General features: G+C 36.9%; 2 protein-coding genes across 2 annotated transcripts; one reads left to right on the top strand and one right to left on the bottom strand.

Moving 5' to 3' along the window:
• The first annotated feature begins 990 nt into the window (after positions 1 to 990).
• On the top strand, positions 991 to 9,700 carry LOC124444398 (pre-mRNA 3' end processing protein WDR33-like). The gene is made up of 14 exons (XM_046995008.1): positions 991 to 1,542; positions 2,268 to 2,336; positions 2,935 to 3,039; positions 3,289 to 3,384; positions 3,702 to 3,853; positions 5,241 to 5,338; positions 5,728 to 5,854; positions 5,951 to 6,102; positions 6,207 to 6,285; positions 6,364 to 6,474; positions 6,586 to 6,674; positions 6,783 to 6,941; positions 7,152 to 7,268; positions 7,404 to 9,700. The coding sequence occupies exons 1-14, from the start codon at positions 1,153 to 1,155 to the stop codon at positions 9,392 to 9,394; spliced, it is 3,735 nt and encodes a 1,244-aa protein (XP_046850964.1). The 5' UTR covers positions 991 to 1,152; the 3' UTR covers positions 9,395 to 9,700.
• Positions 9,701 to 10,057: 357 nt separating this feature from the next.
• Positions 10,058 to 11,767, bottom strand: LOC124444402 (probable glycosyltransferase STELLO1). The gene is made up of 2 exons (XM_046995013.1): positions 11,301 to 11,767; positions 10,058 to 11,173 (listed from the first exon to the last, which is right to left on the bottom strand). The coding sequence occupies exons 1-2, from the start codon at positions 11,636 to 11,638 to the stop codon at positions 10,153 to 10,155; spliced, it is 1,359 nt and encodes a 452-aa protein (XP_046850969.1). The 5' UTR covers positions 11,639 to 11,767; the 3' UTR covers positions 10,058 to 10,152.
• Between the last annotated feature and the right edge of the window lie 1,767 nt (positions 11,768 to 13,534).

Below are 13,534 nucleotides of genomic sequence, written 5' to 3' on the forward strand. Positions count from 1 at the left end.
TGGTATATTATTTAACTTTGAACATCTGCATACATGATCCCATTTGTTTGGCAGCATGTGTTGATCCTGAGGTACAGGTCTCAATCCTTCATTGATCAAGCAAATCCCAGATTCCATCCATCTTCACTAATGCCTTTGCTTGTGTGGCATCCATGCTTTAGAAATTTCACTAAGATTCACCCGGCGTTTATTTGCAAAACATCCATATTTGTAAATAATGTAGATCGTCGCATGGCATTCAATAACATGAGCAGTTTTTTTACATTAGCAAAGTAGTCGAATGTATGTCGCCGAGCTGCTCAATAACAATTTTCTCATGTTGAAATGTCTGTTCTCAACCCTTTCGTCGCTTGTATTGTAAACGTAGGCGACTAAACTTATTATAGTCGCGGAAAGATAGATGTAAAAGCAACTGCACAGTCCAAATGTCCAGGAAAGGCCGTAATGGAGGAAGAACATCCATAGTAAAATTAAGGAGCTGACTAGTAAAATTGCATTAAAAATTACTGCTTTTAAAGCAGGTAATATAACCAAAATAAAAAAAGCTGCTTCCAAATAGAACCTCATTTCTTGACTATTGTTTTATTCTGGATCAACGAATTAATACATCAAAACCACAAATGTTCAACACATAATAATCACGAGATGTCAGCAATAAATGTTTCATACAATATGCATTATTCATAAGTATTTTTTATCGAAGAGGAAATATCAAATTACGGTGGAACGAGAGGATGTGATGCGCCCTTGTAGAACGAGAATGTGCTACCAAACTGAAAAGGCAATCGCTCATTCCCTTTTTTTGAAATTAAGGAAGATACGTGAATGCAAAAGATGAAATCGTCTGACTGTATATTGAATAAATAAAGTTTCTTTGAGTAAGTATAATAGTTATAACTGTGGTAATACATTTATGAAAATATTTGCTTTACTCAAAATGGAAACACGCTTATTAGCTGGACGTTAAATGGAAGCACGGTATTCACTCATGCGCAGTATGTTAACGACCACGTTCTTTACACAAGAAAATGGCGGCGTGTTGAAGAGGGATTTGCCCACATTTGCGAAAACGTCTTCCTTTATTTGTGGAATTGCTCGAACATCTCGACAAGAAAAACGGTAATGAAACCAAAATAGAGATTCTGGCTCAAAATGCTAGCAAACGAACAGGTTTCCCAGTTTAAATTTATTGCGAAAACTTTACCTAATGTCGTGGCGTCTGATACAACGAGCTCAGGTGTAATCGCTAGCCTCACTCCTGGTCCAAGCATTGAGAATGCAACTCCAAATGCATCTCACGGGGTTGTAAACTCAACACACCATTTTCAAGCACCCGAACATGCGCAAAAACAAGCTGTTATGTCTCAAGGCATCGTTTCAGTACCGGAGTCGCCCAGTCAGATATTACCAACTTCTGTAGCACAGGCAACTGTTGTGGCTGGCGTACCTGGGCAAGGTGTCTTTTACGATGGCAAGCGTATGCGAAAGACGATGCAAAGAAGGACGGTTGATTACAATTCTTCAATTACTCGTTACCTAGAGGTATTCATAAAATATTGAAATATCATTTCTTTAGTTCATTATGACTGTCGGGTGGGTCACGTGGGTGTGACTGAATAATCCTGTTATCAAGCAAATTTTGATTTTTAATGACAATAAGTAAATTTGTTGTTTCATCTTATGAACTAATATGATTTCAACTTTAATTGATGTCAAACAAACAACTGTACAATCATCCCATTAAAATGTCTTCACTCACATACAACAGGGAGCAGTTGCAGCCAGTTTGCCACAAGCTTCACATTTATTACTTGTCAAAAAACTAATAAACCTACAATTACATCTCATAAACAACCTTGCCATTTTAAGTGGCATAAACTAAGCAGTTTTTAATACTGAATTACATGTGTCTATAGTGATCCATGCGGGCCTGTTATAGTCTTGGCAAGCTGTGTGGGTGCAGCAACACAATGTGCTCAATGTAACCTACATCACATGCCGCATTGACTCACAATCGGACTCCCAGGAGTTTGTTAGGAATTTTTTTTTGCATTTTTCGTTTCTCAGTTGTCAGAAAATTATAAATTTAATTCGGCTATCTAATTTTAACATATTTTATCGCAAAATCTCAATTATTATAAAAAATTTTTTGTACACTAATTACTTGAATGCACCGAGAAAACTAAATAACTATTATGAATATTCAAATTTAGATTTTCTTGTTCAAATTGGTTTACAAGTATGCCTTTGTTTCTCGAAATTTTTAGGCAAGGAAATGGTTTAAGTGTGCAAGAAATCAGTATGCTCTACAACCTCAAGAAATTTATAATGTTGATGTAAGTACCAATACCTTCCTAAAATTTGGTCATAAATTAAACTTACTGTATACATTTCTCCCTTGTGTTATATTTTTGCCTGAAAATTTAACCTATTTATCTCTCCATATTAATGATACACTGAAATATTCACATGCCAAGAACATATTTTTCGTGTATTGCTTGTGTTTTTTGTCTATAATAAATTGTAATAGTTATTCAGCAGTGTGCGAATTAGTTCAGAAAAAACAATGTGCAATTCTTTTGACAAAAGTGTTTCTTTAGAGGGATAATCAAATCGATATTACGTTATTTATTATATAGTGCTAATTGCTAAATTAATATTTTTAAACGTGAACAAATTCATATGATTTACGACAGTGTTTTTCGTTAAAACCGCTGATTTTTGCACATCGTTTGAAAAAGTGATGTGTAATTATTTTCATTTCAGCTAAAACGATGTGCAAATTGCACATTGCACACTGTTAATTCACACACTGCTCAATAAGTTTCTCTGTTATTGTAAATTATTTTGAACATTTTTAATTTCACTTAGTTGTACTTCATGTAAGTATAATTTATTGATTTTAGTTCACATATATCACCATGGTCTTTTTAGGTCGTTCCACCTTGTGGTTATGCTAAAAATCCAATAAATGCAGTCACAACAAAGTTTGTGAGAACATCCACAAATAAACTACGTTGTCCTATATTTTGTGTCGTGGTAAGCATGTTTGCCCAAATCCTCTTGTTAATGTTGGAATGATTTCATCATATCATTGATGTATGAGTTATTTTTATGGAAAAGAATTCTTCATATTCGCATCTTCAAAAAGATGCACGTGTGATTTTGTGTAAAATTTGCATTCTAATTTAACTTAATTATAAAATATTTATTCTAATTTACCTTAATTATAAAATATTTATTCTAATTTACCTTGATTATATAACATGCATTCTAATTCATCTCTAGTGGACCCCTGAAGGACGTCGTCTAGTTACAGGTGCTTCTAGTGGTGAATTTACTCTTTGGAATGGTCTCACATTTAACTTCGAAACTATTCTGCAGGTATTAATAACTTCCCTATCATAGGCATCCAGGAGCTATCATTTCAAGGGGGGGGCTGTAAATATTTTGACCAACTGACAAAGAAGGTTCTGCTGTGTTTTCGCCCAACTAAAGCTAAAAATTTGCCTAACTTTTCAATCTATAAACTTTCTTGTGGGGCAGCTGCCACCCTGTGTTCCTGAAATATTATTTTGAATAAAACATTAAAAATTATTTGCAACAAAATTGTTAATAGTTTTAACTTTGTTTAATAGGAATTACTTTCACATGACTCTTGTGAGGATTATTTTACTAAGTTTATTGGTTTGCAATTTTAGGCTCATGACCGAGCTGTACGTTCAATGGTTTGGAGTCATAATGATCTATGGTTGTTAACTGGGGATCATGGTGGTTTCATTAAGTACTGGCAGTCCAATATGAATAATGTAAAGATGTATGAAGCACATAAGGAACCTGTTAGAGGACTAAGGTGGGCAGTCAACTCCAGTAGTTCTAATTCAAACTGGATTTTATTTTACTTCACTACTTCTTTGCGCTTATATCTTTGCTGTCAATTTCTTTTTGACGCATTTCTTTTGTTACAATTAATTTCATATTGTAGTTTTTTAAAGTATTTTACACGCGTATATGAAGAGTTATTAACAATTGAATCAAAAGCAATTCCAATAGCTTTGATAGTATTAATGCAGAAAGAAATCCCTGGCATCTTTTTCATTATAATCGAAGCTTTTATCGTTACGTTAAATGAAAGCGTTGTTTATGTTTCATTGTGCACATGGCTTCAAATTCATTCTTTAGCACGAAATTCCTAAGTGAAATTCACGGGTTTATTGAACTTTTTGTGACATCATTTCTTATGTGTTTGTCTTCAACTTATGATAATCTTTTTTAAATGTTTCATTCGTACCATTTATCCATAGTCTTCCTTCCTTAAACTTCGTGCTTTCGCTTATGGTAAACTTTGCTGTTGTTGCTTGTACGCAATATTACATTGTCAATATTCTTGTTGCGTTTTCATAAAAATCCACTTACTCGCGAATTAATTATGATATTTTGCGTATCTATGATTAGAAATAGATCTATTGTGTTGACGTTTAACTCCACAATTGTTAATTTCATTTGGTTTCTAAATATATGCTTAACCAAACGCATACTTAGGTGTGTCAATTTCTCCCATGAGTTTTCGTTACTTAACGTTTCTATTCTTCGTTTCCTTAATACACGACTCATGTACCTCGGTGTGTTTTAAAATTATGTAATAGTTTTTGATGCAAATTTTAGTGCTTTCTCAAATTTACATTCAATTGTTAATATGAACAATTGAGATAAACTTTTGTTTTCAAATTTTCCTCCTTCACGTTGTGATTCACACAAATGTGAATCGAGTCTTCCTGCTCCTTGAGTTGACACAATCTTACGAAAGATAATCTTTAATACTTGAAATGCTCACTTTTAACATAAACTACCAATGTGTTGATGTGCTCTTATCCTGATGAAGGAAGAATATGTTCGCTTTCACAATTATTTGATTGGCGATTGGCGTTTAGAATTTTAACCATAAGAAACTATCGATGTTGTATTTTACTTTAGAATAATAAAGTAAAATATGTAACGATATATTTTACCGTTAAAGAAAAAGATAAAATAATTAATTTGTGTTTTACTCTAAACATCTAACTTTTCTTTTTGTTGCCAAAATCACTGATTGCATCGCCATATCCTTTCTTTGTGTATTATTTGGGGAGCATATTTTCCAACTCTTCTTTTCTTCCTATGAAAATGATGCGTATTGCAGAGGCGCTATTTTTAGGTGAGACCTGTAAAGTTGTACATAGTTTTTTCGTTACCCTGAATAGTTTTTCTCCGTCCGACAACAAATTTGCTTCTTGTTCCGACGATGGGTTGGTCAAGGTCTGGGATTTTTACAGATGCGCGGAGGAACGCGAGCTCAAAGGTTGGTACATTAACTGGACTAGTAAATTAACGAGCTCTGATGAAGTTAGCTAAGTTTTTCACTTACAAAATGGCTGTGTGCATTCTTCTTGTATGACTTATCATCGTTTCATTCAACATGCAAAATACGAATTTAAGATATGTTTGTACATATTATGCACATTCATTTTCGGATATCTCGTTGCGGAAGTTCATCGCTGTCTGCCATGACAAAAGGAACTGTATTATTAAGAATGAGATCGATTACTCTTGCTGGTTAGGTCGGTAACTACAGGAAATGGATTGGAAATATTGGAAACAGTATAGTTAGATCCCAGCTGTTGACAAAAGCGCTATTTTCTGTTTTTGTCACGTTAGTTTGTATTTAGTAATGTCCCCGCCTGAACCTAGGTCACGGTACGGATGTAAAGTGTGTCGACTGGCATCCATCAAAAGGTCTTCTTGTGTCAGGCTGCAAAGATAGTCAGAAGCCTGTGAAACTCTGGGATCCAAGAACTGGCAATAACATTTGCACACTGTATGTAGCTTTCGTCACGTGTTTTGGTTACTTTATATTTATATCTGTGATACGTAGTATGTAATTATAATCTAATCAATTCCATAATTCTTTTAGGCATTGTCATAAGAGTACAGTTATGACCGCAAAATGGAACAGTAACGGCAATTGGTTGGTGACGGGATCACGTGACCATCTACTCAAACTCTTCGACATTCGTACAATGAAAGAACTACAAACATTTCGTGGACATAAAAAAGAAGCAACAGGTTCATCTAGTTCTCTTTCGCCCATGTAAAGGCGGACAATCGTGTTTTTCATGTACTGTGTGACGAGTACATTATTTTTGTTAATGACAAACTTTGTATATTAGTGGTGGCTTGGCATCCCGTTCATGAAACATTGTTTGCAAGTGGTGGTTCGGATGGCTCTCTTATGTTTTGGTTAACTGGGTATGAAAACATTGACGATGACTTTTGTCTGGTTGTCTTAACTGCTATGTTTTCACTGTGCATACTACTAACCTTTAGCGTTGATGAGAAAGCTGGGGGAATGGAGAAAGCCCATGAAGGGATTGTTTGGAGTCTTTCGTGGCATCCACTCGGTCACATACTTTGTTCAGGCTCGAATGATCATACTAGGTATGCATTGAACGAAAGCCGTTAATAAAAAATGTTTTACTGAAATAAAAAGTTCTATTGAACAGATGTTTTATGCTAATAGTTTGTTTACGCATGTATGTATTATTGTAGTAAATTCTGGGCAAGAAACCGTCCTGGTGATTCCATGACTGACAAGTACAACCTGGATATTCAAGGAACACACGATGATACAGAATATAGTACGTTCTAACGATTTCTTAAAAGCGATGCTTAGTAATGATTATTTTCTCTCCTTATCATGTTGGATAAGTGAAAATCGTAACTGTTACCACTCGCTTTGTTTGCAGACGATGAAGGGACAACTCAGACGTCATCGGTGCCTGCTCTTGCTGCTTATGATGCTAGCCAAGTTATACCCGGTGTTGGAATTCCCGTCACAGCAAGTAAAGTGGTTTTACCGGACTCGAAAGATGTGGACGTGGATTTATATGGAGGTCAAATCAAAGGTAACGGGAGAGATTTTACCAAGCTTTAGAAACGCCGACATGAGACATGCAGCCAGGTTTCACACGCTCAAAAAATATAGTTATATTGCAGAAGTCGTATCACGCGAACAATTATTTTACATTTTTGTGTTCCATTCTTGAAATGACGTCTTCATTTGAAGGTTAAATAGAATGTCTCGCTCATGTCTCATTTGGATATTTTGACTTTAGCGCCATCTTCAAGTCCAGAGTCATCCGAATTTCCTTATCCACCGGCGATGAATGCGTTTAAGAAACCTGGTTACTCAATCCCTGGTTTAGATTTAACGAATTCTCAAACAAATCCAGGTAAATGTTCAACGATGCTTTCTCATGTAAAAGGATTTTCAGGAAAAACTGATGAGGGATATCCATTTCTTCATTGTAAATATCTCTACATATTTTCAATGCTGTTGCTAGTTCTTACTTGTTTGTTTAATTTAGGCTTCAATAATTCTTTTCATGCGCCGCCTAAACTTCGTTTGCCATCGCTGCCACCTCGTTCAAGTGGCAGTTTTAATCCACCTCAAGGTAGCTATCCAATGGCAAATCATCAAGACAATAATCACTTTGCTCGTGGACCTCGAAATGGAATGGAACAATTTAGCCCACGAGGACCCGATCCAAACTTTCGTCATCCAGGTCCGTTTTTGCCAAATCAACACGGGCGTTTTCCCGGCCCACGAGGCCCACGCTCAGGGCCGTGGGGGTTTTCACCATGTCCTCCAGGTCGCAATTTTGAATTTCACAGACCTCAAAATGATCATTTCATGGGGGGAAGACCACGAAACATGCCACCATTTGGATTTCACAGGGGTCCTCCCCCTGGGTTTCAAAAAAGTCCTCCTGAATTGCAAGGAGGCCAGCCACCTCATGAGGGGCCGATCAGGTTTCGCCACGAAAGTAAACCAGATGGTGCGATGAAAAACATTGCTGTTCATGATGGACAACGTCTTAATTTTTCTCAAGGACCAAGAGGTAATATTCAAGGCGGACCACGGACTCGTGGACCTTCCGATTCTGTGCACATGGACACTCAACAAGGAGGTTCCGTTTCGAATTCTCCTCGTGTGGAACGTGTCCCCGGAGAATCAAATATGGGTGCAGGTCAACTTGGATCACATGAAGAAGGATTTCGGTCTAGAGACAAATGGCAGAGTGACTTAAACGAAAGATCTAACGACGATCTTGAAAAGCAATTGTACGAATCCCAAAATGTTTCTGTTAATCCAGCAAGACTAAATGATGGTCATCACGTCGGTCCAAGACCGCATTTAAATATTCGCCCAGGTGTTCATGGACCTAAAGGGACACCCAGTGAAACATTAGGTCCTCTTGGACCTAGGGGATTCATTAATGTGTCCGGTCCTCGTGGTCTTCGCAGAGGACCTTTAAGCCCAAATGAAGGTCAAAATAGTGGGCGTCATTTTACACCTCGAGGTTCTAGAACACCTCCATTTCAGCCTCCTAATTCTGATCAATGGCAGCCTGAGCTAAAATCTCCTGAAGGCGATAGGCCATCGGAGTTTAAGGGTCGCTCTTCCAGGAAAAACTCCAGAGATCGCTCTTCGCGTGATAGCTCACCTCACAGGAATCAAACTAAAACAGAGAGACAAGGTTCTGAATCAGATGCACCCGGTATCCTGGGTGACTATCAGACGCATGTGCAAGAGATGCAACGTGGTTTATTAGAAAACTTTGCTAGCACTGCAGTTGGTCGGCTCTTTGCTCAACCTGAACTAGGACTGTCCGATATTGGACGTCCAGACCGATCACTTAATAGATCAGATAAAGATAACGCTCGTTCTGATGATGCACGTGGAAGAGCACGTGACTGGGAAAAAGAAAAACGTTCACCACGTGAAAAGTCAGGTGATCATGACCGCCGTTCTGAATTAGGACGGCCAAGAGAAGAACGTCCTTCCCATAGAGAGCGTTCAAGAGACAGACAGGTCTTTGACGTTCGCCCTAATGACCGTCCTGTCAGGGGTCAACCTGAGAATTTGGATGGCAATGATTTACCAGCTAATGAGAAACCCGGCTTATTGCCCATACCAGAAGCATTTGTCGCTATGGGTCCGATGGAATCAGCTGGTCGTGATCAAGTTTCAAGCAATCATCGTCAGACGGAAAGACGACGTGATTCCGGGCGATTTCAAGATGGGCAGAATGAGAGGAAAGGTTTTTGGAGGGGTCCGCTGCAGGATCGTCATACACCTGATGGTCAATTACCCGGAGGACAGGTTGATGAGCCTTCCGTAATGGAGGATGCGAACGTCAAACCTCTTATGAGTCTTCTTGATGCCCTCCCTCTTGGCAATGCTGGTGCACAAGGTGGCTTCGATAATCGACGGAGAAAACGCTCAACGGAGCACGATTTTGATCGGCCATCAAAAAGAGTAGAGACTAACGAAAGCAGAGAAAGAATGAGATAGAAAATACGTATATAAAGAGTTTATTTTCCGTCATTAATAATTGTGTTGTATTCTGTACTAGATTTGTATCATAAAACAAGGGCCTGATTCCCTTCCATCTTTTCTTATATTATGAATGGTGATGTTAGTAAGTCCTTTCTATATTCAGTTCACATTGCATTTGCTTGCCGACGTGGAATTTTTGCGAGCGTCTTTTTACGTTGTTAAGTGTGAGAACTTTGCCCTATGTTTAAGGCTTTTAGCAATTCGCGTTTCATGAGTAAAGCCACGCAAATAAATACCAGAATACATATTAACAAAGCAGCACACGTCGACTTTGACAAGTATTTACTGGCCATTAAACCTAAAATGAAACACACCAAATATTTAATTTGGTTTTCTGTACCGTAGATTGTGTCTTAAGCCCGCCGCACACCGGGGAACTTGCCGCACGTACTTGTTTTGAGTACGCAAACGCGTTTGATATTTGACTCATCTGTCGCAAGATGTCTTGCTTCTTCGGAATTTGTTTTATATTATACGACAGAATTCAATGCGTGAAACGTCACCCAGTGCTGCCACTTTGTGTATGCACATTTCACCTACATGCATTTTTTTCACCTGCTTATGGGGTTTCATTAAATATTAAATTAAATAGTCAAAAAAGGAAATGAAAACAATGCATAAGAGACTTTATGATTAATCCCATCTACTAATCAATATTCATATACTTTTTGAATGAACCATAATCTCAGAAGCAAATATAAAGAAGACAGTGTCTATAACTTATATATATTTTTAAGTTGTTTGCCCAAATGAATGAATGATGAAGGTTTCTCTTCATATGTTTTCACTTTTTCATTTTCAATGATTTTGGCACAAGGAGCTTTTTGTGTACGAAGCTGAGGTATAACATAACCCATGCTAACAAGATCTGTCAACCAAGCTTTCATAATAAGAGCATCAATTGGTTCCAAGAAATTTTCATTGACAAGCGCGATAGTCAACTCGAGAATTTGGCTAAAAAAGTCCAACTTCGTTGGTTTCCACTTCCTTAAAAATTCAATAAAACGTCCTGCATTATAGTAGAGTGCTTTCTCATCAATGAAGTCTTCAAGATAACTATGGGAGTTTCTTTCCTGATATGCACTTGGTCCAAAAAACCCCAAATAGCCATCTATTTCTTGTAGGAGACGTTTGACATAAAATGACCTCCAAATATCCGTCACTCTCAAGGTTTGACTTGGAGGAAGTACCAGGCCCCAGAATGCATTATACAGATATACTGTATTTTGACAGTTAAAGGGTGTATAAGTTCCTGGAGGTATAAGAACTGGTGGCGCTTTTGAATCAAATTCCACATCCAACTTAACTCCAACATCCTTACGAGTAAGACGAAAGATTGCATCCACATCTGGGTCACCATTGACAACACCTTGTCGAATAAGTGGTTGAATATTATCACATTTTACAAAGGTACGTTGAACAGGATCACCTATGTTCTCTAATGGGTAACCTCTTGGCCATATGGTTGATTGTCCAAAATGTTCATAAGGATTCACAGTTGCCCTGTCTGTTGCATACACCAAATACTTCTTTTCCCCATCAAGACCGAATCCAATCTTACCATCATAAGGATAGTTGTCATCATCAGTTTCATAAATAATTTTAGCACCATGTTCAATGGCATACAAGTAACCAATATTCTTTCGAGCATAATTTTTATAAGGCAACAATGAAGTAGTTTTATAGCCAAGTTCCTTTTGTTTTTCAACACTGAGAAAAACAACATTGGGATGACTGAAAAAATAAATAAAGATTGGTTTGTTTTGATTTAGTCGTACATGGCAACGTAGGCATGTCAGCTTCATACATTTGAATTTCTCTTAGACCCTAACAAAGTAAAAGCGAATTTCACTCTTATTACCTCCAGTCTTTGGGTGTTTTTAAATCAGCGACTATGATAAGTCTCCATCCGTCTATTACGGACAGTTTTTTCACTTGCTCTGTCGGTAGGGATACTGAAGTGACTACGATCCACTTATCATGAAGGTCTTCCTCGCTAACTTTTTTTCGTGGCTTAACCTTAGACCAGTCCACGAAAGAAATTTTGCTCTTTGTGTCCCAAATTGACGCTGCCATTGTCATTATTGATGAGCCGTCGTCACATTTTAAGACTAACCAAAGAAATCCTACAATACTAACAAGGAAAATAGACAGAACTATCTTTCGATGATAATTACCAGCCATTTCAAAGGTCCACATTTGTCAATCGATAAGTCGTCAAGCTTTTAGTATATCATACATTTCACGATTTTGCCAACAAAATGCAAGTTAAAAACATGGCACACTTAGAAATATTGAACTTGACAAAACCCAATATAAATCCTAAAATACATGGACAGTGTTGCCAGATGAAATTTTATAATATTCATGCACGCTTGCGTCAAAAGTTCACAAAAATGGCTAAAAGTTCATATTACATCTAATTTTTAAGATCGGAAGTTAACGGATTAACTCGGAATTTGTCGGAAACTCCTGGAAGTATCCGGAAAACATCGGATTATCTTGAAATCGTCGTTGTTTTGAAAGAACTGTCGAGCTATGAAGATTTTCTTTTCATTGAACTATGGTTTATCTATACATTCTTTATGAAAATGATGAAAATACAAAAATGCATAGTATTTAGAAAAGTTCACAAAAAGTTCACAAACTTTTAATGTTCATGAAATGTTCATGAAGAGAGCAAAAAGTTCACAAATCTGTGAACTTTGTTCACGATCTGGCAACACTGTACATGGACGCTACGTGTAATACAAAACCCGCATAATTTTTTGAAGACGTGATTTTACCCTAGACACGCGAGACTTTACCCCAGACACGCGTGAGTAATAATCAATTATTACTCCGCGAGAGAATCTCGAAACACTAAGCACGCGTGTCTGGGGTAAAATCTCGCGTGTCTGACGTAAGATATTTTAGTTCAATGACCAAACCAAAATATGTGGTGGTAGCAGGTGGTTACCACTGGTGGTTACCGGGCTGGTATGCTTTTGCGCATGTTCAGATATTCGTCAAAATATGGTCACTTTCACTGGTAAATTCTTTTGACTTATTGTTAATACATGGAGCAAAATTTTAAGGCCATGATATAACACTATAGCGTTATTGAATGTCCAAAAAAAGTTACATTGTTGAAATTATCTCATTGTTCATTAACTAGTGTTAATTCACGCAAACGATTACACACAACTTACTCAAGAATACAAAGGAATTTAAATCTATTTGTATATATTTATTCAAACAGAAAATTATTAAATTCCTTGAAATTTTGATTTCGGGTTAAATTCCAATTTATGAACAATGAGATACATGCTATTTTGAGTAAGACATTGTATTTAGAGCTACATGAAGTTTTAACCACTATTGGATGAAAAATGGCGGGAAATCGAACGTTAAAAATTTAAGATGGCGTCCGATCTTCAAAATTTTCCATCTGATGAATTGACTGAAAAACTTATTTCTTCGTTTCCTAAAGCATGGCAAGGTTTATTTGCTGCACTGAATGTTGAAGAAAGTCTTGCCATTGTTTCTGCCTCGAATTGGCTGAGAAGTCGATCATCAAATTTGTTTAGAAACGAGATTCCTCCTCTCTGGTCAACACTTCTGCATTCGCTTTGTCTCGAGTTTCCTGTATTATTCAACAAGTTTATTTTTTTTCAACCAAAGTTTGCTTGTTTTTCCTTAAACCTGCAACGAAACATGCTATCTTTTATATTGTACTCTGTAGAGTGTATTCCAGTTCATGATATAAAGGTTTGTGTACTTCTGTATGATAAATCTCATAAAATCCAGAGCTATATTAAATTGTGGGCATGGTCATAAAACATGCATTCAAGAATTTGCAGGTTTATAGACAAAAAAATATCTTTTATTTTGACAGGCGTTCTTATCCATGTTGATAAAGTTACCTCAAATTCAAAAACCATGGTTTGCATCAATGGTATCAGCCATTTACAATAAAATACAAATCTCATTCCTGGCAGCTAAAGAAATTGCATGCAAACCATCTGCTGCAGACTTAAGTTTGCATTCTGATCTTTTGTTCATTTCTGGAAAGATCACTTCACGTTGTATTTCTAAAAAACATCAAAAAAGACT

The sequence above is a fragment of the Xenia sp. Carnegie-2017 genome, unplaced genomic scaffold (genome assembly GCF_021976095.1).
Source record: "Xenia sp. Carnegie-2017 unplaced genomic scaffold, XeniaSp_v1 HiC_scaffold_21, whole genome shotgun sequence".
Lineage (NCBI taxonomy): Eukaryota > Metazoa > Cnidaria > Anthozoa > Malacalcyonacea > Xeniidae > Xenia > Xenia sp. Carnegie-2017.